General features: G+C 45.0%; 1 protein-coding gene across 1 annotated transcript in view; it reads left to right on the forward strand.

Moving 5' to 3' along the window:
• LOC307122949 (complement C3-like) overlaps positions 1–25,874 on the forward strand; it is a 104,205-nt gene that overhangs the window by 4,669 nt on the left and 73,662 nt on the right. The window contains exon 3 of the mRNA XM_079811293.1: positions 11,236–11,286. Coding sequence (XP_079667419.1) covers positions 11,236–11,286 — 51 coding nt within the window. The remainder of the gene's footprint in view (positions 1–11,235; positions 11,287–25,874) is intronic.

The following is a 25,874-nucleotide window of genomic DNA, read 5'->3' on the forward strand; positions in this document are numbered from 1 at the left end:
CTACGCACAGACGTTTGCAAGACATGGGTTTCAGCTGTCGCATTCCTTGTGTCAAGCCACTCTAGAACAACAGACAGCGTCAGAAGCGTTTCGCCTGTGCTAAAGACAAGAAGGAAAAAAAGTGGTCCAAAGTTATGTTCTCTGATGAAAGTAAATTTTGCATTTCCTTTGGAAATCAGGGTCCCAGAGTCTGGAGGAAGAGAGGAGAGGCACACAATCCACGTTGCTTGAGGTCCAGTGTAAAGTTTCCACAGTCAGTGATGGTTTGGGGTGCCATGTCATCTGCTGGTGTTGGTCCACTGTGTTTTCTGAGGTCCAAGGTCAATGCAGCCGTATACTAGGAAGTTTGAGAGCACTTCATGCTTCCTGCTGCTGACCAACTTTATGGAGATGCAGATTTCATTTTCCAACAGGACTTGGCACCTGTACACAGTGCCAAAGCAACCAGTACCTGGTTTAAGGACCATGGTATCCCTGTTCTTAATTGGCCAGCAAACTCGCCTGACCTTTACCCCATAGAAAATCTATGGGGTATTGTGAAGAGGAAGATGCGATATGCAGAAGAGCTGAAGGCCACTATCAACCTGGGCTCTCATAACACCTGAGCAGTGCCACAGACTGATCGATTCCATGCCACGCCGCATTGCTGCAGTAATTCAGGCAAAAGGAGCCCCAACTAAGTATTGAGTGCTGTACATGCTCATACTTTTCAGTTGGCCAAGATTTCTAAAAATCCTTTCTTTGTATTGGTCTTAATTAATATTCTAATTTTCTGAGATACTGAATTTGGGATTTTCCTTAGTTGTCTGTTATAATCATTATGCCGCCCATTGATTGAATGCGAGACTCCGGTTCCATTTACAGCTGTTTATTAACAACGTAGAACTAAAAGTGCAGGTAGACAAAATAAAAGACAGCATCAAATACTGCAAACATTACATAAATAGCATGGCACTGTATTCTTTATTATCATTAACTACAGAGTAAAACTGACCACTTTAGCCTGCTTCTGAACCAACGGCAGAGTCATTTCCCAGAAGCAATCTTCACAGTCAAAAAATATATATGATTCTTCAGCTTACACACAGTTGAAGCAAACACCACGAAGCATGGATTAATAATAAAGAAACAAAAAATAGCAGATAACATCACCGCTATATGTGAGCTTTGGCCTCTGAGTTTCATTTACGGCGCTTACCGCCACTAACAGACTCTACTTCCGGTTTTCATCGTGTCAAAATAAAAGCATGTACGCATTTCAAAATAAACTCAAAACGGCTGCATTTACACTCCCACCATCACACAATGTGTGATTCACAAAAACATTGTTAACAGAACCTTGTAAAACATTGATGCAAATACACAAATATACCTTCAAATATACAACCCCAAATCAGAAAAAGTTGGGACAGTATGGAAAACGCAAATAAATAACAAAGAAGTGATTTCTAAATTAACTTTGACTTGTATTTCATTGCAGACAATATGAACACAAAATATTGCAACCTGCAACACATTTCAAAAAAAGTTGGGACAGTAAAGCATTTACCACTTTGTAATGTTGACATTCCTTTTCACAACACTTAAAAGACGTTTAGGGACTGAAGACACCAAGGGCCTCATTTATAAACGTTGCGTACGCACAAAAGAAGGCGTACGCCACTCTCTACGCAATAATTGGTATTTATAAAAAGCAAACTTGACGGGAAAATGTGCGGTCCTTCACGCAAGCTCTGACCCAGGCGTACGCACAAAAACGGGTGAAATGAGAAATGGCGACACCGTCGGCAGATGGAAGAAACACGTGAAAGTGTGTGAAACTGTAGACCGTTGTGTAAAAGAAATGGCAATACTGCCTCATAAATAACTTGAAGACTTCACAAAGCAAGTCTTACAATGAACAGCCTACACGAACACCCGTTTGATCGATCTGCCGTGTAAAACAAACAAAATCAAACGAAAATTACAACAGAAATGCAAAAAAAAAAAAAAAAAAAAGTGAAATATGTTCTGCAACAATATTGGCATGTTATGCAATTCATCCTCATAAATAATATGGTAAACAGAACGAAATAATGTACAAAACTGATATTCTCGTCAATGTGTCCGTCTGGCGGAGCAGATAGTAGGCTATAGATGCAATTAGATAGACAGATAGATAGATAAATAGGGAGATATATAGATAAATAGATAAATAGATAGATAGATAGATGTATTAATTGTCCACTGGGGAAAGTTGTTTTCATAGTAAAAATTTCTTCATCAGCTACGGAATCATGGTAGGCTATTCATGCAAATGCCTTTAGTTTGTTTTATTTTGGATAAAATAACATATGACGTATGTCTCAACCATTCAGAAAGCTGCAAGAAATTACATTTGCACTGTACTATTTCCCATTTCCACGTAGATAATAGGGATAGGGATTAATAGGGATTCCCCAATAATTGCCGCCAGTCTCTCATCAAGAGGGGTCAGCTCCGGTGTCCCCTCTCCCCCACCCGTAGCAGACACACTCTGGAGATGGATCGCTAGACGCTTTTTTGCCTCGACTTTGATGTCCGACCATTTCTCTTTTTTTTTTTCGGCCACGGTCCGAGGTTGTGAGGCGACAGCATTTACGGCGTCTGCAACCTTTTGCCACTCAAGTGCCTTTTTGGCATTAGTAATGCCCACACTGTGCCCTCCAAAAAATATTTTTCTCCTCTTTTCCACCTCGCCAACGATAATTTCTACTTCACATTGAGTGAAGTTACGTTTTTTTGATTTCCTCTCTGTATTTGCCATGATTTCGCAAATTATGAATATTAACTTGTAGGCGTTTCACGGACTATTTATGGGCAACTATGGGCGTGACATGAAGCCGCAAAAGCTGCGCTACATTTAGAATGGATTGTGATTTATTAAGGGAAAACTGCGAAGGATGTGCGTGCGCACGGTTTTATAAATCCGAATATTTCTGTGCGTACGCACATCCTATGTTACATCCGTACGCCACTTCTGACGCAAATCCTACGCAAAGTTTTATAAATGAGGCCCCAGGTGATGAAGTGTTTCAGGTGTAATTTTGTCCCATTCTTCCTGCAAACAAGTCTTAAGGTGGGCAACAGTACGGGGTCTTCGTTGTCGCATTTTGCGCTTCAAAATGCGCCACACATTCTCTAATGGAGACAGGTCGGGACTGCAGGCAGGCCAGTCAAGTACCCGTACCCTCTTCCTCCGCAGCCAGGACTTTGTAATGTGTGCAGAATGTGGTTTTGCATTGTCTTGTTGAAATATGCATGGACGTCCCTGGAAAAGATGTCTTCTTGAAGGCAGCATATTATGCTCCAAAATCTCTATGTACTTTTCAGCATTAATGGTGCCTTCACAGAAGTGCAAGTTACCTTTGCCAAGGGCACTGACACAACCCCATACCATGACAGACCCTGGCTTTTGGACTTGTTGCTGGTAACAGTCTGGATGATCCTTTTCTTCTTTGGTCCGGAGCACACGGCGTCCATTCCTCACAAAAAATACCTCAAATACTGATTCATCTGACCACAGTACACGTTTCCACTGTGTGATGGTCCATCCCAGATGCCTCCGAGCCCAGAGAAGTCGACGGCGCTTCTGGACACTGTTAAAATAGGGCTTCCTTTTGGCACAGTACAGTTTTAACTGGCATTTGTGGATGTAACTACGTATTGTGGTACTTGACAAAGGTTTGCCAAAGTAGTCCTGAGCCCATGTGGTGATATCGCTTATAGATGAATGACGATTCTTGATGCAGTGCCGTCTGAGGGATCAGAGATCACGGTTGTTCAGCTTAGGCTTGCGCCCTTGTCCTTTACGCACTAAAATTCCTCCAGATTCCTTGAATCTTTGAATTATGTTATGCACTGTTGAATGTGAAATATCCAAATCTCTTCATTTCTTTCTTTGAGGAACATTGTTTTTAAACATTTCAATAATTTTCTCACGTATTTGTTGGCAAACTGGCGATCCTCGGCCCATCTTTGCTCCTAAATGATTAGACCTTTCTTGGATGCTGCTTTTGTACCAAATCATAATTACAATCACCTGTTGACATCACCTGTTTCAAATCACATCATTATTTAACCATTTTACCTCATTACTAGCCCTAAATTGCTCCTGTCCCAACTTTTTTTGAAATGTGTTGCAGGTCTGAATGAAAGGAAAGGATGCATATTTACAAATGACATGAAGTTGACCAGACAAAACATGAAATATGTTGTGTTCATATTGTCTGCAATGAAATACAAGTCAAAGTAAATTTTAGAAATCACTTCTTTTTTTTTGTTTTGTGTTTTCCATACTGTCCCAACTTTTTCTGATTTGGGGTTGTAAACAAAACAATGTCATTGAAGAGCTAACCTACTTATTCAGCCTCAAGCAATAGTACAGTTTTGTGTATTGACCTTTCTAAGTAAACTGGCTTATTTGAGCGTGTGCCTTTACTGTCTAGTGTTGTGTCACTGAGTAACAGTTTGAGTTTTCTGACTCTTCCATCTGCTCCTTGGAAGACTTCAACTACCTTCGCCAGCTTCCACTGATTTCTTGGTGCGCCATCATCTTGCAACAGGATAATGTCATTCACTTTAGCATTTCTCCCTTCCTTGTTTCATTTGCTCCTCTGCTGCAGATTCAGCAAATACTCTTTTCTCCACCTGGTCCAAAATTCATTGGACAAGAACTGTACTCTCTTCCATCTTTTCTGAAGATAGAGATCTTCCCTTACAAACTCACCAGGTGGTGGTGCAATTATTGACGATTTCATTGTCAATATATGGTTTGGAGTTAGAGGTTCAGGTCCTAATGGATCATTGAGATATTCCGTGGTCAATGGTCGACTGTTCACTATAGCCATCACTTCATATAGGAATGTTCTTACTGAACACCTGTCTAATCTTCCAGCAGACTACTCTAGGATGGAAGTGAGAACACTTCTCACGGTCCGAATCTGCCTCTCCCAGACGCCGCCCATGTCTGGAAACAGGTGGGTTCATGACAAAGTTGCATCCCAACTCTTTCACGCGTACTTGCTCCTTTCCTTTCATTAATTCTTGGAATTCATTGCGTGCCCCCAACAAAGTTTGTGCCTTGATCACTTCGTAGTTGACTTACATTGCCTCTTATGGCAATAAAACAGTGCAACGCATTTAGGAAAGCATCAGTGGAAAGGTCATCCAATACCTCAATGTGGATGGCACGTGAACACATGCAGGTGAATAGAAGCCCATACCTCTTCAGTTTTTTCCTTCCATCTTTAACATAAAATGGTCCAAAACAGTCCATACCACTATAGGTAAATGTAGGGGTAGCTTCCATCCTCTCTGGGGGAAGGTCGGCCATTTTTGGTTCTTGATTACATTTTCTGAACTTTCTGCATTTGATGCACTTGAAAATGAGTGATGAGACCTCACTACTACACCCCAGGATCCAAATCCCACTGGAGCGTAGTTCATTGATGGTCATTGCACGACCCTGATGCTTCACCTTCTCATGATAGTGCTTTATCAACAATCGAGACACATGATGTCCTTTGGGGAGGATAGCTGGGTGTTTGACATGAGGGTGGAGTGTTGCTTGTGTAAATCTGCCTCCCACCCTCAGGATATCTTGGCTGTCTATGAAAGGGTTCAACTTGTGCAGTTTGGTTGACTTGTTCTTTTGTACCTTTTTTTGTTTAAGAGCTCTGATTTCATCACTGAACGCTGCTTCTTGAACTTCAAGGATTATAAATTGTTCAGCCTCCATTCTTTATTCAAGTGTCGTAACTTCATTGGATCTTGTTTTAAGACCTTTCACCTCTTTTGCAAGACGCTTAAGTCTTGCTATGGCTCTTACGACTCTTTCCCAATCTGAAAACTTGTGAAGTCGGTCTGATAGGGACCTTTCCTCATTTGCTTTCGTTGTGTGAACTTGTGCTCTTTTGATTTCTGAGTTCTCTCACCTTAAACTCTTCTTCCTTAGGGAGGTCCTTTTGCCACAAGAAACTAGGTCCCGTGAACCAGTTAGACTCTACAAGCTCCTTTGCCATGAGTCCGCAAGAGGCATGGTCAGCTGGGTTATTTTCTGAGGCAACATATTGCCACTGACGTGGTTCTGTGCTCGATTTGATCTGCTGGATCCGATTGCCTACGAATACAGGAAATCGCTTTTCATAATTGTTAATGTAACCAAGGACGACCTTGGAATCGGTCCAAAAGTATTCCTGTAGATTTTCGATCTCCATTTCTCTCCTTAACAGATCACTTGACCTTGTGGCCACGACCGCAGCTGAGAGTTCCAGCCTTGGGATTGTTGTTAGCTTCGTCGGTGCAACCCTTGCCTTCCCCATAACACGAGCACAATGGACTTCTCCAGACTTCGAAACAACCCTAAGGTAAGCACACATTCCATAGCCGGAAACGCTGGCATTGGAAAAATGGTGAAGTTCACACTGCTGAACTTGCTTAGCTGCCAATGGTATGTAGTGCTGTGGTATCTCTACCGAAGACAGATTGTGAAGGTCTTGGAGCCATGCTTCCCAATGTGGCCTGAGGTCATCAGGAAGCGGCTCATCCCATCCAACCTTGTCTTGGCACATCCTTTGTAGAACCTGTTTACCTTTCAAAATGATAGGTGCCACAAATCCAAGAGGATCAAAAATTGAGGCCACTGTTGACAGTACTCCTCTTCTGGTAAAAGGATGCTCTTTTACCCTCGCTCTGAACTGGAACTTATCAGAGCTAATGCACCATTGGACCCCGAGAGCCCTTTCCATCTTGTGCTCACCCAAGGCCATGTCCAGGTCAGCTGCAACTTCAGCACGTTCTTGATTTGGGATTGTTGAAAGAACCCTCTTGTTGTTGGTAATGAATATATGTAAGTGGAGTTTACCGGTGTTGCAGAGGTCTCTTGCCTCTCTAACAAGCTCAATAGCTTCTTCTTCACTGTCCAAACTTGTTAATCCATCGTCAACATAAAAGTTGCGCTGTATAAACCTCACTGTAGCTTCACTAAACTTGCCTTCTCCTTCTGCAGCCAGGTGTTTGAGTCCAAAGTTTGCACATCCAGGTGACGATGCAGCACCGAACAAGTGAACCTTCACGCGGAACATTGACGGTGGAGCTTCCATATGCCCTCTTTCCCACCACAGAAATCTGAGATAGTCTTGGTCCCTTGGTGCAACATGAAATTTTTGGAACATCCGCTCTTCATCACACATGATGGCTACTTGTCCCTTGCGGAAGCGACATAAGACATAATGCTCCAACCCAACACAGACCTTTGTGCATATGGCTGGTTTTCATTGCCTGAGATGACATCTCTGGGAAGTAGGGCTTGTGGACAGTTATAGCCGATTAACAATCCCACTTCACAGTTGAGCTCAGGAGACATTTCATCAGCCAAATGTTCTAAATGGGGCCAGGACTTTGCGGTTATGCTTGTGGGTATATGGGATCTGTTTGCTGGTATGTAATCTCTGATATAGGTTGTTGGGAGTTTGATTTTAGTGTCAGACCTGATGCCTCTTACCTGTAGTCCTTGCACCTTTTGGCTATTCACCACCTTTGTTTTTGATGTTATCGTGGACACTTTAAGTGTTACTGGCTCTTTCTTGGCACCCACTGTTACAGCTGCATCCTTCAGGATGAAGGTTGTGTCGCTCTGACTATCAAGTAAAGCATACACTAAAATTTCCTTGTCTGGTTCCATTGTCGTGGAGACATAGACTGGAACAATAGATGAAGTGTGGGTGCTGCTCTTCTCTTGAACAACTCGGTTAGAGGTAACTTTCTGTATTTCAAATAATTCAGACTGTTGGTTCTTGTCTCCTTTGTTTTCATTTGGCCTTGTTTTATTCTTACTCCTTGTTCTTGGTCTTTCTTCCCACGATCTTGATGTAAGCAAGTAGGGTGGTGTTTTCCACAGAAGTCACACACACTTCTGGATGTACAAGCTCTGGAGTTATGGCCAATCCTAAGGCAGCCAAAACATAATTTCTCCAGTTGTACAAATTTAACTCTTTCTTCAACTGGTTTTTCCCTAATCTTGAGACACCTATGGAGAGTATGGCCTTTCTTCTTACAAAACATGCATGTGATGCTTGTCTTCTCACTTGTATTAGTAGTGAAAGTCTTAGCACTAAAATTTATTTTGTTGATACTTAGACTGTTCTCGTTCTGTTGGCTTTGATATTTCTTGGTCAGTTGACTTCACTGCATACAATGATGTGATGGGGTTGCATGCAATTCGAGCCTCCATGTTGAGAAATCTCACAAAGTATCTAAAGTCAGGGAACAGTTTGTGTCCATCTTGATAAATCGTGGCTTCTCTATTCCATTGTGAGCTCAACCAATCCGGGAGCTTGAGCGCAATCCTTTGGTTTTCCACACAGTCATTGAGAGTTTGTAGACCTTGAACATATGGCATGGCTGATTCGACACTGGTCAAGAAATCAACAAACTCACGAAGATTTTCACTGTCCTTGGGGCTAATGTTATGCCATGTATGTATCTTGTCACTGTATGACTTGGCAACTGTGAATGGATTACCTAATCTGTCTTCAAGTATGTCCCAGGCAGCACGATAAGCTGTTTCTGTTCCTACAAGGAAATGGCCTTCAATAGCTCTCTTGGCTGAGCCACCAACGTACTTGCGTAGAAAAAAAAGCTTTTCTTGAGCTAGCAGGTTCTTGCGATCAATCAGAGTAAAGAAGGAAAGCTTCCAATCATTGTACTTGAGAGGATCTCCTTTGAAAACTTCAGGTTCTGGGATTGGAACTCGGATTAGCTGTGATTGCTTCAGCAAGAGTTCTTACAAGGTCATTGGAAGCTTCATGAGAGGTTAAAAAGGTTTGAGTAGCAGGAGCTTGAGTGATTGGGGCTTGTTGCATGAGTGGAAGTGCAGTTGGGGTGATGACTTGAGAAAATGTGGCTGGCTGAGGAACAGAACATGAGGTGTACATGGAGGGATATAGGAGAGGGTTTTTAGTGGCTGCGACCTCATGTGGGTGATGGTCTTGACTGGGCTTGGCTTGTTGCGCAGGAAGAGCTTGAGAGGCTGGTGCTTGATAGGAGGGAAAAAATGGATCTATTAAAGGGTTAAGTGCAAGTGGTGGATCAACAGATTCTGAATAAACCTGCAGTCTTGCTTGAGCTGCAACATGTCCTTTACGTTCTTCTAGCCGTTCTACTTCTTTTTTTTTCTCTTCCAGCTTCATTTTTCTATCAGCACTTTCTGCTATGATCTGAGCTCTTTTTTTTAGCACTCTCTGCTTCAATTTCCTTTTCTTTAGCTTCTCTTTCAGCCTTCAAGATTTGATCTTCCACCTCAAGTCTTTAAATTTCTTCCTTCTGATGATGTTGTGCATATGTTATCTTTATCACCTCTTGCGTAGCCACAACTTCAGCTGCCGCTTGTTTTGCATTAAGGGACAGGATGGAAGAGTGTCTGGATACTTTGGAAGAAGCCTTTGACTTAGCGGTTTGAGCTGAGGAAACACTAGACACTGTGCTGTCAAAGACTGATTTAGCATCAGGCCAAGATATGATTTCTGAATCATCACCACTGCGGAAATGTTGAACATTTGTATTTGCAATCCTAGTGAATGCCTGGCATGTGTCATTCATTCTCCGAATGTCAGGGTCAGGACTTGAAATGGCTCTTATTTTGAGGTAAATATTGTCCATGTCAACTTGGATGGTATTGATTGCATTTACAATTTCATCAATCAGATAATCAGCATCATTATTCTTAATGGACCGTTTCAAGCCATTGATATGATACTTCCATCTTCTGTACATCTTTACAAAACTCACATTTAGATCCTTCAATTTGTCATCTAACAGAGCCTTTCCTTTTTCGGTGAGCCTTTGTATGCGTCCAGATTTCCTAATTTCAGGTGGCATTTGTGTGTCATCTGCACCAACCTGAGATTGTGTGTCCTGCGCTGTCTTCAACTTGCTCATCAGCATCTTGCTGTGGAAGAGTAGTCTGTTCTGCGTCACTATCTTCTTGAAGGTCTTTATGAGTGACCACTTCAGTTGGAAGAAAGGTGCTTTCCTTTGAGTGTGACATATTAAATGCAGAGTTTTAGATGTGTTGGAAAGAAAAAAAACAAAAAAAGTCATACGAAAATGCCTTGTTGATGCTAGAGGTCAGAGGAGAATGGGCAAACTGATTCAAGCTGATAGAAGAGCAACTTTGACTGAAATAACCACTCGTTACAACCGAGGTATGCAGCAAAGCATTTGTGAAGCCACAACACGCACAACCTTGAGGCGGATGGGCTACAACAGCAGAAGACCCCACCGGGTACCACTCATCTCCACTACAAATAGGAAAAAGAGGCTACAATTTGCACAAGCTCACCAAAATTGGACCGTTGAAGACTGGAAATGTTGCCTGGTCTGATGAGTCTCGATTTCTGTTGAAACATTCAGATGGTAGAGTCAGAATTTGGCGTAAACAGAATGAGAACATGTATCCATCATGCCTTGTTACCACTGTGCAGGCTGGTGGTGGTGGTGTAATGGTGTGAGGGATGTTTTCTTGGCACACTTTAGGCCCCTTACTGCCAATTGGGCATCGTTTAAATGCCACGGCCTACCTGAGCATTGTTTCTGACAATTTCCATCCCTTTATGACCACCATGTACCCATCCTCTGATGGCTACTTCCAGCAGGATAATGCACCATGTCACAAAGCTCCAATCATTTCAAATTGGTTTCTTGATCATGACAATGAGTTCACTGTACTAAAATGGCCCCCACAGTCACCAGATCTCAACCCAATAGAGCATCTTTGGGATGTGGTGGAACGGGAGCTTTGTGCCCTGGATGTGCATCTCACAAATCTCCATCAATATATATATTAAAAAAATATATATATTGGGGGATGGGTTTCTAGGCTCAGAGTGAGTTTCACCGATTGTTTGTTTAAATATAGCACAAAAATGATGCCTGATTTGTCTTACTAAAAAATAAATGGCATGAACCATTTAAAATTAATATAGAAATCCTCTCTCCTGGTCTATTGTGAAAGTTTGTTGATTTGTAAATTACAATTTTCCTCTAGTCGATGCCGCGTTTTGTTTCTGTACAGTTTGTAAACACTACTCACTGAGCATGGTCAAACATGTTCATATGACTTCATTAAAAACACATGACCAAATACAGCATAAAGAGAATTAAATGACAGTCCTTCTACATGAGTGTGTTTAAGACTAAACTAATTATTTGTTTTAGGACATCTTTCTGGTATATCGATGATGTGGACATGATGCCTCAACCTGAAAAGTGAGTCTTTACTGTTTTTTCTCTCTTACAACTATACAACTAATACATTTCAAACTTTTCTAACAGTCATAGATACACATTTATTTTGTGTATGTCTCTAAACAACAGTAAAGCAAATAATTACAGTTGACAAATAGTCATTTTAGGTGAAAGGTGGGATGATTCATGCCTTTTTTTTAGCCTGACGTCGTCATACTCAATTCTAGTCTGACACTGCTCCATTGGGCTGTGATTTATGAGGCGTGTTTCAACCAAACCAGGAAAGAAATTGCCTCTGCACTCAATTGGTTGGACCTACAACCAATCAGAGCAACGGAGTAAGTGACGTATGTTGAGCGACGCATAGTTGTCAATACTGCTGGAAGAAGTAGAAGAAGATGAGTGTAAAAGATACTTACTTAGATATTTAAGGATAAACAGAGTACTTACCAACACGATCATAATTTTTGAGAGAAATAGTAAAGGTGAATGCATATACGAACAAGTTCTCCATTTAGTAAATTAATTCAACCCAAGCGCTCTTTGGTGACGTGATGATTACGTCACTGTTGATCATCTGTCCATCATCGTATAAAGCCTGCCCTCACGATTTGATTGGTCCGTTCCAGCATATTTGCTCCACAACAGATCAATTCCAGACCGAACTTCCCGACCTCAAATGTTGTGGGTGGGGCTAAGTTCGGCTGGCATTCAGGCTAGCATTTTTTAATTCTGTCCACACCAATGCTATATAATATATTTATTTGTCTTTAAAGGGCATATTGCAGGTTACATTTTTTTCCAAATGTATACTATAACCGTGTATGAAAATACCATATAAAAAAGTTAATGCAGGATTTCAAATGTTTTAAAAAGACATAAGAGCACAAATTTAGTAGATAAAGTGGCCGTTTTGTTGGCCGCTTGTAAAAAGCGCTTTCTTTTTTTCAACATCGCGTCATATTACGTCACGAGAGGGAGTCATTTGCCAGGCTCTGCGTTGGCTCAGCGCAGAATAGGTTGGTATTCAGTATGAGTGTTTTACGGTAGTTTCTATTTCCATTTATCATTGTCATGGTAAATTATTGTGTCCAGCCTGTCAGGACATCGAGTCCACAGGTATCCTTAAAAAAAAAGTCAGAAAAACCTGCATGGTGGCGTTTTGTGCAGGTGAAGAGACGGGACTTCACTTCTGCATCTGCTTCGAAACACGCGCTGGTGTGTGTAGTGCTTTAGACCAGAGGATTATCATCCCGGCGATATGATGGAGTCAAACATTGTAAAAGGCTACTCATGTTGAAGATAATATTAGATGAATAAACATCCACAGTTCCACACGCGATGCTTCTTTGTCGTTGTTTTTACGTGAATCAATTTCAACATTGATAAATACAAAGAATGTACATTAACACAAATGCATACAGTCTCACATTTTTCAAAAAAAGTTTTGAATTATGTGCTGGTATGTAAGTATGTAAATATTTTATTCATGCCATGTATGTACATTCAAGTTCACTCAAATACATACTAGGGATGGGCGATATGGACTTAAAAATATATCACAATATTTTCTAGTATTTATTGCGATAACGATATCAATGACGATACATGTAGTATCATTTGGATGCAAGTGAGAGCTGCATGCATTCTTGAGAGCCTCAGAAAAACAAACAATGATCTAAAGTAAAACGTACCTGTCAATAATATAATAATACATAAAAGATAAAAAAAAAGAAGAAGCTGCGAGCAGCATTTGTCGGGGTTCAAGCAGTTTAAAGCCTTTAAGCACATATGCATACAGATATATTAAAAATATATTATGTTTTATTTAGCAAGCATGTAACCACTTTGAAAAGTAACTTATAAAAGATCATAAAAGAGATTCAAATGGTACAGCCAACAGAACTGGGAGCAAGGAGGAATTTAAGTAATGAAAATTAATAGGAAAAGGAAAATAATGTTTTATGTTACATTAAAATAAGTGAACGTAAATATGATCAATAAGTTTGCTGATGGTTCTCAGCAAAGTATTGGAAACAATAGTTTGTGAGCAAATGTAAGTCTTTAATAATTTTCAGCATGCACATTGAGAGGGAAACTCAACAGGAACAGCATTAACACAGATAACAGATGATTGCTTAGCACAGGTTGAGGAAAATAAATTAGGAGCAGTATTGTTAGATTTTATTTTACGATTATTTTTCATACTGTACATTGGTTTAAAAGTGATCTGTTTAATAGGGGACATTGTGTATTTTATATTGGAAGTTTTTCAGATGTGAAAGAGTTGCAATGTGGTGTGGCTCAAGGAAGTTGTTTAAGACCATTACTATTTTCTATTTAACCAATAAACTTCCTCTTGTTTTAAAGTGTGCACAGACAGACATGTATGCAGATGAAACAACATTATATTTAACTGCAACATCAGTTAACCACAGAACACCTGAAAGGCTGAAACCCCTAACAATAACAGAGGGCATAAAAAGGGCCTAAAAAAGCCTGTGAAATTTTTGAGCTGCTGGTTACAAAAACTTTATCAAGCGTTTTGACATGTGCATCAGAGAGGAAAAAGGTTGATTTTTGCATTTTCAGCTCATTTATCATGGAAATGTGGTGTTTTTTAAAAACAAAAAGGCTAGGTTTTTTGAACCCAAATTTGCATGTTTTTTTTTTATTTTTTTATAACTATTGACATTCAGACTCCAGAGAATCTTGCTGCGCTGGTTTGGTTCCGGTCGGGCCAAAAACTTAGGACTAGTTTGCAAAAGTAGGTTTTGGGAAAAAGCCAAACTAGCCGAAATTTTTCCCAAGGTGACGAGCCAATCCGAGGTGTGCATTTTTTTCCGTCTTGAGCCAATGATTCCAATGATATAAGACACTTAAGCCCACACCTAACGGTTTAGGAGTTATGAGCCATTTTGTACTTTTGCTCGCTGTAGCGCCCCAGTCAGGCTGATCAGGGCGTGCCTCGGTGACGCTGGTAGTCGGTGTGAGTACTACCAGCCCTGAAAGTTTCAAGTCTTTCAGGCTTGAACCCCTAAAAAAGTATCCACACCAGCCTTTGCGGAAATGGAAAAGTTTCAGATATAATTTAATTGCAAAAGTGTAAAAGTGTAAAAGTGCAGGTTATGTTTAAATAGTGCAACTGTGCTGAAAAACATCACACAATACAAACAATAATAATTCAAAGCAATGACAAGTTTTAAATGTAAACACAAATTCTGTATTTATTCATACACTCATGGTGCAAACAGTGGTAAAAATAGCACAAACGGCAAAAGTAATAATTATCCCAACCATGTCTTCAGATTTAAAATTTTTTTTGCAAATAATGATTTGAATGATAGAACTTCATTAATTTGAACTAAAACTTACCATGTAACCATCTACGAATGAAAACATATGAATGCATATTTGTCCTTTTAACTGAACTCAGGACTGGTGGTGGAACTTAAGACATGGTTGGTCATTCAGTGTTGCTGTAAAAAAAACTAAAAACGAAACAACACTGATAAGATAATAAAACTACGAATTCTACTACTAATAAAAATAAACCGCACTAAGGATTAATGAGCTTCTGGGTTCATGAATATTAATCACGTTGTCAGCGTTCACTCAAACTGATTTCCTGAAATCAATGCAGGCACAGTAATAGGTGTGCGCCAGCCAATGAGATTGCCGTTTATGCATTCGTTTCTTCCTGTTCATAAAGATTGAATAATTCCAAATGAACGCCGTTATTTTACAGGAAAATACAAGAAGAATATTACATGTAGCACGTCAATTCTGTGTGGTATAAGACGCTCTCTTTGAGTGTGTGGGAAACACTGAGCTCGCCTCACGCTAGTGTTTGCTGTGCGTCAAATACACTGCGCATTCATTGAGATTAACTGAAATGGTGTGCTTTACCGATCGATTGATAAAGTGCAAATCTCTCAAGCACTCAGTCCAAGTGCTCAGCGAGTGAAAATACATCTGTGTGTACAGTTTCCAGATTGTAGAGGTAGCCCCTCGTTTAGCTATAAACTCCTCCACAGCTTCCGCCATAGTTGTTTTTACTCTGCACGTGAGATGCGGATGGGTTGCGTCATCAACTAGGCTTTATCGTTATTATCGCGGGAAGACAAATTCTTATCGTGGGGAGAATATCGCAAATGATAAGATATCGCCCATCCCTAATACATACTCATAACACCATATACATCCTCACACTATCGTTGAATCAGCAGGAAATGAACTCATAACACAGAATTAATGAAAAAAAAAGGTTAACATGAAACGCATACAATAACACTAACGTTTTACTGCCTGTGGTTCGGAGGGAGATGTGTCGGTCACGGATCTGTCAGAGATGCACCTCGAAGAAAACATGAACTGTGCACCATAAGTCTTGTTTTTTTAAACATTTGCTAACTACCAAATCAGTCGTGATGAGGAGCCGCTAACGTTATATCATGTATACGTTTAGTGTGTACGGATATTAACGAGTGTGACTTATGCCTGATGGTCAAAGCTTATTAGTTCCCTTTCAGTCGGTCACTACGACGTATACCGACGAATTGGGATCACTTCAGAGAGCCCCTATCAGCTTTGAGAACTAAAGAACAGGCCAATGAAGAATTGGCGTGCGAGATTTGCATCTCGCGCTCCGCCCCGCGCCGCGGGTATAAACAGGAAGCGAGAGCATCGCACTGACGTCATCCACTTCGGAGCCGAACGGCGTTTGAAGTACAGACTGCTTCCTGATTTCATTCAGCGACATTGAGAGTCTAAAGAAGAGGAGAGGAACGTTGTGCTGGTGTGACGGCTTTCTCCAGCGGGACCGCGAACTCAGCTGCATATAGAAACAACTGCTGTTATCACAGCAAAACCTGTTGGTTTCGGTGGGCGTTTCCCAATTGAGTGCAAACACAGGCTGCACTAATCCCTGTGTGTTGCCGCTGGTTCTCAGCGTCCCGCCCCAGTGCCATTCTTCCCGGAGGTGCATGAGGAGCTCTCCAGGTCGTGGACGACACCCTTTAGTGCCAGAAACAGACCTGGAGGCTCCTCCCTCCTCACTACCCTTCACGGCGGACAGGCCAAGGGTTACGAGAGGATCCCGCTAGTCGAACGCGCCATCCCGATGCAACTGCGTCCGGCGACCGCCTCCGAGTGGCGTGGTGATCCTCGTCTCCCGTCCAAAGCCTGTAGGTTTTCGTCCAGTCTGACTGCGAAGGCCTACAGGTCCTGCGGACAGGCTGCGTCTGCCTTGCATGCCATGGCGTTGCTCCAGGTGCCCAGGCACTCATGGACATGCACGAGGGTAGGTCTGACCCAGAGCTCCTCCGGGAGCTCCGGGCGGCGACGGACCTCGCCCTCCGGGCGACTAAAGTTACCGCCCGTTCCGTTGGTCAGGCGATGTCCACCTTAGTGGTCCAGGAACGGCATCTCTGGCTCAACCTGGCCGACATGAGGGAGACTGATAAGAACCGGTTCCTGGACTCCCCCATATCGTCGGCCGGGTTGTTCGGCGACGCGGTCGAGAATTTCGCCCAGCAATTCTCGGCCGCCCAGAAGCAGACGGAGGCCATCAAACATATCCTGCACCGGCGGCCCGCTGCTGCCTCCACCCAGCCGCCGGCCGCAGCACCTCCGCCTCCCCGTCGCCGAGGACGTCCTCCTGCGGCCGCCTCCGCTCCCGCCCCGGCCCAGCAGCAGCCTCCAGCCGGCCGTGGGCGTGGAGCCGGCCGCGGGAAGAACGTCCAGCCCGCTCAGGCCGCTGCAAATGCAAGGTGGCAAGCGCCGTCGTAAGAGACCCTGAGACGGGCCGCCCAGAGATGGAGGAAACTGCTCTTCAGGAGATGGCTGCAGCACCACTCCTTCCCCCGGAGGAGGGCCGGGGGATAATTTTTAGTTAGACTCAGACACCTCTCCCCTCGCCAACAGGGGGCGTTGGTTGTGCGGACGCACACAATGTGCCTCCCCACGCTCGCCCGTCCCCTCAGCGGATGCAGGTCGTGTGTCAGACCCAGACCCCTGCACGGACCACTCCCATGTCGTCCTGGGGCCCCTGCGTTCCGCTGCGCTGCCCCGCTGCGGGTACGTCTATGGTGCCGATGATCCCGCTTGTTCGGTCTCTGGAGGCCTGGCTAGCGCTTCCCAGCCCATCTTGCTGGCTCATCCGCACTATCAGACTCGGCTATGCGATTCAGTTCGCCCGTCGTCCCCCGAAGTTCAGGGGTGTCCACTTCACATCTGTACCGAAGGAGGGCGCCCCGGTGCTTCAGGCGGAGATCGCTGTCCTATTGGCGAAGGACGCGATAGAGCCGGTCCCTCCAGCCGATATGAAGTCCGGGTTCTACAGCCCGTACTTCATTGTACCCAAGAAAGGCGGCGGGTTACGGCCAATCTTGGACCTGCGTTACTTGAACCGCTCCCTCCACAGGATGCCGTTCAGAATGCTAACGCAGAAACGCATCTTCAGATGCATCCGTCCCCAAGATTGGTTTGCAGTGATCGACCTGAAGGACTCATACTTTCATGTCTCGATTCTTCCTCGACACAGACTGTTTCTACGCTTTGCTTTCGACGGACGGGCATATCAGTACAAAGTCCTGCCCTTCGGGCTGTCCCTGTCGCCCTGTGTCTTCACGAAAGTCGCGGAGGCGGCCATTGCTCCCATGAGAGAGCGTGGTGTTCGCATCCTCAACTATCTCGACGACTGGCTGATTCTGACCCAGTCACGGGAGCAGTTGTGCGAACACAGGGGCATGGTGCTTCGGCACCTCAGCCGGTTGGGTCTTCGGGTCAACTGGGAGAAGAGAAAACTCTGTCCCGTACAGAGGATCTCTTTTCTCGGGATGGAGATCGACTCGGTCGCCATGACAGCGCGCCTCACCGAGCATCCAGTCGGTGTTGACAGCGCGCCTCACCGCGCATCCAGTCGGTGTTGAGCTGCTTGAGTACGCTCAAATGCAGTACAGTGGTCCCACTGAAACCATTTCAGAGGCTCCTGGGGCATACGGCAGCAGCAGCCGCAGTAACGCTGCTAGGGCTGCTCCATATGAGACCGCTTCAGCACTGGCTACACGACCGAGTCCCGAGATGGGCGTGGCACAGCGGGTCCCTCCGTGTCCAAGTGACACCGAGATGCCGCCAAACCCTCACCCCCTGGTCGGAGTGCCTCTAGAACAAGTGTCCAGGCATCATGTTGTCTCCACGGATGCCTCACCCACGGGCTGGGGTGCCACGTACAACGGGCTTGCAGTATCGGGTCTGTGGACGGGGCCCCAACTGCAATGGCATATCAATTGCCTGGAGTTGCTGGCAGTTCGTCTTGCTCTCAGCCGCCTCAAAGGGTCGCTCAAAGACAAGCACGTTCTGGTCCGGACGGACAGCACGACGCCCGTTGCGTACATCAACAAACAGGGTGGTCTACGCTCCCGCCGTTTGTCCCAACTCGCCCGCCATCTCCTCTTGTGGAGTCAGATACATCTGAGGTCCCTTCGTGCCATTCACATTCCTGGCCCGCTCAATCGTGCGGCCGACGAGCTGTCACGACTGCCGGTTCTCCCCGGAGAGTGGCGATTCCACCCCCAGGTGGTCCAGCTGATCTGGAGTCGCTTTTGGGCCGCACAGATCGATCTGTTTCCCGCCCCCGACACGACCCACTGCCAGTTGTTTTATTCCCTGACCGAGGGGACCCTCGGCACGGATGCACTGGCACACAGCTGGCCCCGGGCTCTGCGCAAATATGCATTTCCCCCAGTGAGCCTTCTTCTCAGGGAGGACGAGGAGCAACTCCTCTTGGTAGCTCCGTACTGGCCCAACAGGACGTGGTTCCCGGAACTAGTGCTCCTCACGACAGCACCTCCTTGGCCCATTCCTCTGAGGCAGGACCTCCTAACTCAGAGACGGGGCACCCTATGGCACCCGCGTCCAGACCTCTGGAAACTCCATGTCTGGTCCCTGGACGGGACGCAGAGGTTCTAGGTGACCTACCGCAAGCGGTAGTCGACACCATCGCTTCGGCCAGAGCCCCCTTTACGAGACTGCTGTATGCACTGAAGTGGAACCTGTTCGTTGATTGGTGTTCTTCTCGCCGAGAAGACCCCCGAAAGTGTTCGGTCAGATCTGTGCTCTCTTTCATTCAAGACGGGTTGGAGCGAAGGCTGTCTCCCTCCACCCTCAAGGTGTATGTTGCCGCTGTCGCTGCAAACCATGACCTTGTTAATGGTGAGTCCTTAGGCAAGCACGATCTGATCGTCAGGTTCCTGAGGGGGGCGAGGAGATTAAATCCGCCTCGCCCTCCCTCTATACCCTCTTGGGACTTGACTCTGGTGCTGACCGCACTGCAGAGGGCGCCCTTCGAGCCTTTACTGTCAGTAGAGCTTAAGATCTTGTCTCTAAAGACAATCCTCCTGATTGCATTGGCCTCAGTTAAGAGGGTAGGGGACCTGCAGGCATTTTCGGTCGACGAATCGTGCCTGGAATTCGGGCCGGGTGACTCTCAGATGACCCTGAGACCCCGGCCTGGATACGTGCCCAAGGTTCCCACTACTCCCTTCCGGGACCAAGTGGTGAGCCTGCAAGCGCTGCCCCCGGAGGAGGCAGACCCAGCCCTGGCTTTTCTCTGTCCAGTTCGCGCTCTGCGCGTCTATGTTGACAGAACGCAAAGCTTTAGGACCTCAGAACAGCTCTTCGTCTGTTACGGAGGACAGCAGAAGGGAAAGGCTGTCTCCAAGCAGAGGATGGCCCACTGGATAGTGGATGCCATCGTCTTGGCGTATGAGTCCCAAGACGTGCCCTGCCCGCTCGGTGTTAGAGCTCACTCCACCAGGGGTGTAGCCTCTTCCTGGGCGTTGGCTCGTGGCGCCTCGCTGACAGACATTTGTAGAGCTGCGGGCTGGGCGACACCTAACACGTTCGCTAGGTTTTATAGCCTACGTGTAGAGCCGGTGGCTTCTCGTGTGCTCGCTTCCCATAGTCAGCTTCACTGAAGTGCCCGTTCTAGTGTCGGCTTGCTGCGCCATTCCCTTCCCCATGGAACGGATACGTGCGCTTATATTCTCCAGTCGAGTTCCCCAGGTTTGGCGAACCCTGTTGAGTCCTCCGCACCCCTCGGCAGTCGGATGTGGCGGAGCATCCGACGCCAGGTCTGGCACTTGTATGCATTGGTGGAACTTGTGTTGGACTGGGGTCCGTATGTCATGACCCCTACGGCGGTCCCATACGTGTATCTTCCACGGTACAGCTCCCTACGGCGAGCTCGTGTCTTTCCCTTGGCAGAGTTCCTCTGCCGTCTCAGTTCGGTGTCGTCCCCCACCTGTATTGGCCGGGGCCACCTCTGGGACTTCGTATGTTGAGCTGCCCACGGCCAGCCCATACGTGTTCTCTCCACATGGTAACTCCCTCCGGGCATGATGTGGCTCCCGCAGCGTCCTTCGGGCACGCTTTCCCAGCGTTATCCAATCAGTCTGCTGAGTGGGTTTTGCGGAACAGCAGTGTGACTCTCCCTGCGTGAATCTCCCCGCCCGCATCAAAACGGGGTCTGAGGGGCTCTCGCTGGCCACTGTTCTTTAGTTTTCGAAGCTGATAGGGGCTCTCTGAAGTGATCCCAATTCGTCGGTAATACCGACGTACGTCTCCGTTTCCCTCCTTCAGGGAACGAGGGTTACCATACGTAACCGAGACGTTTCTGATAAGTATCAATACTCCTAGATGACCAATACCAGCTTTGCTATTGCCTACATGATCATAACCTGTACAGTATTGTGATCTGAGCACAGTGTTCATATCGTTAGCTAGAGTTATCTATAAGCTAACACTGTTCTCTCACCTACACACCTGCTCTGTTCTCCTCACACAACAACTCAATTTGTCTCCTCTAATCGTTGATCTGTCTAATCCTAGCCTGTCCCTAATTGCGTGTCATAATTGTATGGCTGTGGTCTGCCATTTGCGTATTAATAAACATTTATAATGTCCTCAGCGTCCGAACTGTCATTGCAAACCATTGTTTTCCTATCGTTGAAATTCACTGCACTCCCTACCGTTATGTCACTTCCGGTTTTTGCATTTTTAGATGCGGAAGTAAAATTTTCTCACAAAGACTCCAAAAGCCTTAGTAGCGTATATTTTAAAGAAAATCTAGTTCCTACATTATTTTTCTATACATTTACTCACTGGGGTCTCTAACTTGCAATATGCCCTTTAAGAAAACAACACATGGTAAGCAGTTTTTTGTCCTTATCAGCAGAATACCAAAATGTTTTTAACGTATCGTACATTTCAATAGTTAGCTAGCAACTGCAAATTAGATAATTTACAGTTATGTGAAAGTCACATCAGAGTTGGGTTGCAAAAGTTGTATTAATGTTTTTATAGTGTTTTATCAATTTCTTGAAAGAAACCTACATTTTATATAGGCTATATGTAGAGGTTTACAATGCAATCCAGAGTTCACAATGCCAGACCCTTGCAGATTTACCAGAGCTGGGTTGTAAAACATCACAAAACATCTTTAGAACATGTTTTACAGCCTTTGAAGATCCAGTATTCACACGTTACAGATTGTACGTCCCGACCAGACATCCTTCCTAGTTATCCAAAACGGCATAATACAAAGTATTTATATTCTGTATGATCCTAGCAGGCACAGTATGTCAATGTGACGTCAGGAAGACGTTGGACTCCAACTAATCCAACGTCAGTCAGACGTCATATTTTGGTTGAAAATGAAAGTCTACTTGACGTCTAAATGCAAGCTCCGACATAATTTTGGTTGGAATAAGTACCGCACTACAGGTGCATCTCAATAAATTAGAATGTTGTGGAAAAGTTCATTTATTTCAGTAATTCACCTTAAAAGGTAAAACTAATATATTATATAGACTCATTACATGCAAAGTGAGATATTTCAAGCCTTTAAAGGTAGGGTAGGTAAGAATGATCTAAAACACTTTTGTCCAAATTTGTTTAAACTTTCTTTATATGTCAATACATAATTAAAATGTAAGTACTCTGAAAAAGAGAGTATAAAAATCGAGTGACTCTAGACTTTTTAATCTGCAATAAACACAGCTCATTATTTTCGTTCGGGCCGAAACAAGTGATTGGCTTGGGCGACTGTCACTCTCTCTCGCTACCATGGCTACCACCCCTTTAGCTACAGGATCTGCCCACATGCGCCCCAGTGTTGCCAAGTCGGGCTACTTCAACACTGTTGCCGCGGGCTGTTTTTCATGTCCGCGGGTTGAAGCGACCCCAATTATGTGATATTTTGCCCCGGAACTTGCAAATTTTAGCAGGCAGCCCTACCAAAAGACACATATTTTACCCCCCAAATGCGATTTTTACCGGAGAAACACGATTGGGCTTGTTTTGGGCTAGTTTTGAGGAGCAATTGGGCGGATTTTGTTGTGAAAACCTGGCAACCCTGGCGCACCCGTTTGATTTGAGGAGTTCAAGAGGCTGTATTTCTGCTGGACAGGTAATCTTTCATTTTGATTATAAATTTTTTTGGTTTATGTTTTCATGAAGCATGTCTCACTAGCACACGTAGCTGCCTAATATAGCTAACATAACATTACTTAGCATAAAGTTACAATGTTATACACTTAGCGAGCCATTAGTAGAGCTAGATGATAAATACTCAATATGCTTAGCTCAAGTTGATCGCTGTCGTGTTGAATTTCGCAAAATGTAACTTTAGATAACAAAATGCATGTGTAAAAGCTAGTACACTGCATCCAGGAACTTTTTTTAGAACTAAGTTAGTTTTAGCTACTACCCTCTGTCTAAACTCTTTTACCATGTTCACTGGGAACTTTACCTGCACGTTTATTTCGGCCGTTGGTTTGTTTTTATATTCTCTACCAATGTTTACTGATGCTTTTATCTTGTATCTGTGTGTGTCGTAGACACTGTGTTGTGTGTGTATTTTAAACTTTACCAGTATCGTTATTCTAGCTTGATAGTGAGTACTAAAAGACATCTTATTTGTTTATATTCATAATGATAAAGTTGGATTTTTTATTACATGTGATTCTGACATGATGTCACTACATGCACTTCTTCTCTGCTCGTGTCACGGTGTGACTTTTCCTGGGGCGGAACCATAGTGGCAGAGATTTGTTCCGCCCGGATCAAACAACCCTACTTCCAGGTTCCCGTCCCAGCGCCAAAATCATAGAGAATCGGCGGCAGGTGCTCCAATGAACAGCGCGATCTCTGGATTGGGTGAAGGGGAGGTAGGAGGAGTACAAAGAGGGCTTCCAGAATTCAGTTGGGAGTCAGTCGTTGCAGCGGTCATACACAGCCGCAGCTGTTAGTTCCGGGTCGGGCTCAAGCTGAGCGTGGTGGTAACCGCTTCCAGCCGTTGCGGCGAGAGGATCTGGGCATCTGGGCAAACAAGGGATAACACGAGGTGGATATTGTGGACTGAGCGATCAAAGATCCGGAGAACTACAAAGAGAAGAAAAGAGACGAGGCTGAGTATAATACAGACCGAGTTTTGCATTGTGATTCAAGTGTCAAGTGTGTGTCCGATTCTGAGAAGTTACATGCAGGACAGTTGCCGGAAGTGCTGATGAACAAATCCCTTCGGGAGAGAGAGCACAGCGGCCAGGACGCGATCCAGACACTGGAGGCGAGAACCAGACGAGCACACGGGTTGATCAATGTGTGAGTACCCTGAGAAACGTATACAGTAACAACTTCATCGGAAGTTTATCATCTGTGAGCCTTGTGACGTTGAAACTAGGAAAACGAGTGGCCCCACCGCGGAGAGTGAGCGTGGGAGAGCCAGAGACAGCGGACAGTGAAAGCCGCCGGGGGGGTGTAGCAGCAACGTCCTTCTCGTTGGTTCTTCGCTATACCAGCGCTTCAGCGATTTCCCCCCCCCCCCCGAGATAAACGACGCGGGAAAAGTGGTACACCTTAAGTACACCTGGTTAGTGTGTGGAGTGCCGTGGGTGAGTCAGTATCTTGACTTTGAGAGTGTACACTTGGAATCTGCTGTGTTGTGCTGTGTGTGTGTGCGTGTCGTCCCAAAGACCATTTTCCAGGCTGACCCACTCTCTGGGGAAGGTACGATCCCGAAGCTGGCGGAGTAACTAGCCCATAACATTCACGCTGTGAACCTCACCCTACTCTCTGTCTCTACGGTGGTAGCACGACCGGAGCCAAGTAAGCACTCTCTTGAATAGCCATTGATACGTGCTTGTGTCGGAGGAAATTGTGTGTGCGTGTGCAGGGCCCGAGGGGAGGAGAGGGGAATGCTACACACGCCCGGAGCAAAGTCATATTTACCTGCACTTACCTGTGCGAAGCCATCTAGAGAAGCGCCCGATCCAGCACCACCGCCGTGGTCAAGCCCCCCGAGCCACCGCTATCACGGAGCCTGAAACAAGGAGAGAGAAACTGATGAATCGTGTCTACGGAGTCTGTGAGTGATATCCATTGAGAAAAGTCATACTTACCTGCACTTACCTATGTGAAGCCATTTAGAGAAGCGCCCGATCCAGCACCACCGCCGTGGTCAAGCCCCCTGAGCCACCGCTATCACGGAGCCTGGAACAAGGAGAGAGAAACTGATGAACTGTGTTTGCGGAGTCTGCGAGTGATATCATTTGAGCGAAGTTATACTTACCTGTATGCCAAACAAAAGTCCCAGTATTGACCCAGATCCAGCGGATGCCCCGGAGGTACCGACTTCTATGACGCCGGCCCCTTGATCCATTCCTAAAGGAAGCCGTCGGAACACGCCCGAGGAGAGAGGTACCCCTGTCGCCCCCGTTCCCCAGTACTTACCCGTTATATCCCTGTGTTCAGGAGAAGGAGCAAGCCGTGGCGTAAATCCCCCGAAAGGTCCGACCTGAGAAAGAGAAAGAAAGAGTCAAGTGAGCAAATAGCAGGACATGGAAGCCAGACACTGAGAAAAAGGAGGAGACGACTTATCTGAGGTTCTCCTGCGGCAAGAGCCGGCGAGCTCTGAGGCGGCGTCCTCACTCTCCAGTCCTCTTGGATTTTAGCCCCTTCACTTCCCCTTCCCCCAATTTTAAGTAAATTAATAAAGACTTGTAATTTTTACTTTAAAACCTTACTCCAGTGTCCTCGTTGTGTCTGGTCGTCTGGGGTATCCCTGGGAACCTCCCCGAGGTGGAAACTAAGGGAGGATCGGGACTCACGCAGTCCGCTCCGACCTGTGACACTCGTCTCAGGTAAATAATGCGTCTTTCAGCTGAGCTGATCGTGGTCGGCGTAGCGCGTTCATGTGTTTTGGGGGCGTGGCTTTGGAAAGAGCTCAGAAGGGAGAAGGTGGAGTGAATGGAAATAATGAGCTGTCTTTAAAACAGTCGTGAGAGGTCTACAGACACTCAATTTTTATACTTTCTTTTTAAGAGTACTTACATTTTAATTATGTATTGAAATATAAAGAAAGTTTAAGAAAGTTTTTTAACCAAATCTTACCTACCCTACCTTTTAATTGTTATAATTTTGGTGATTATGGCTTACAGCTTATGAAAATATTCAAAATCTCAGAAAATTTGAATATTGTGAAAAGGTTCAGTATTGTAGGCTCAAAGTGTCAGACTCTTATTAGCTAATTAATCCAAAACATCTTCAAA

Source organism: Gobio gobio (genome assembly GCF_949357685.1).
Source record: "Gobio gobio genome assembly, chromosome: 3".
In the NCBI taxonomy this organism is placed as follows: domain Eukaryota; kingdom Metazoa; phylum Chordata; class Actinopteri; order Cypriniformes; family Gobionidae; genus Gobio; species Gobio gobio.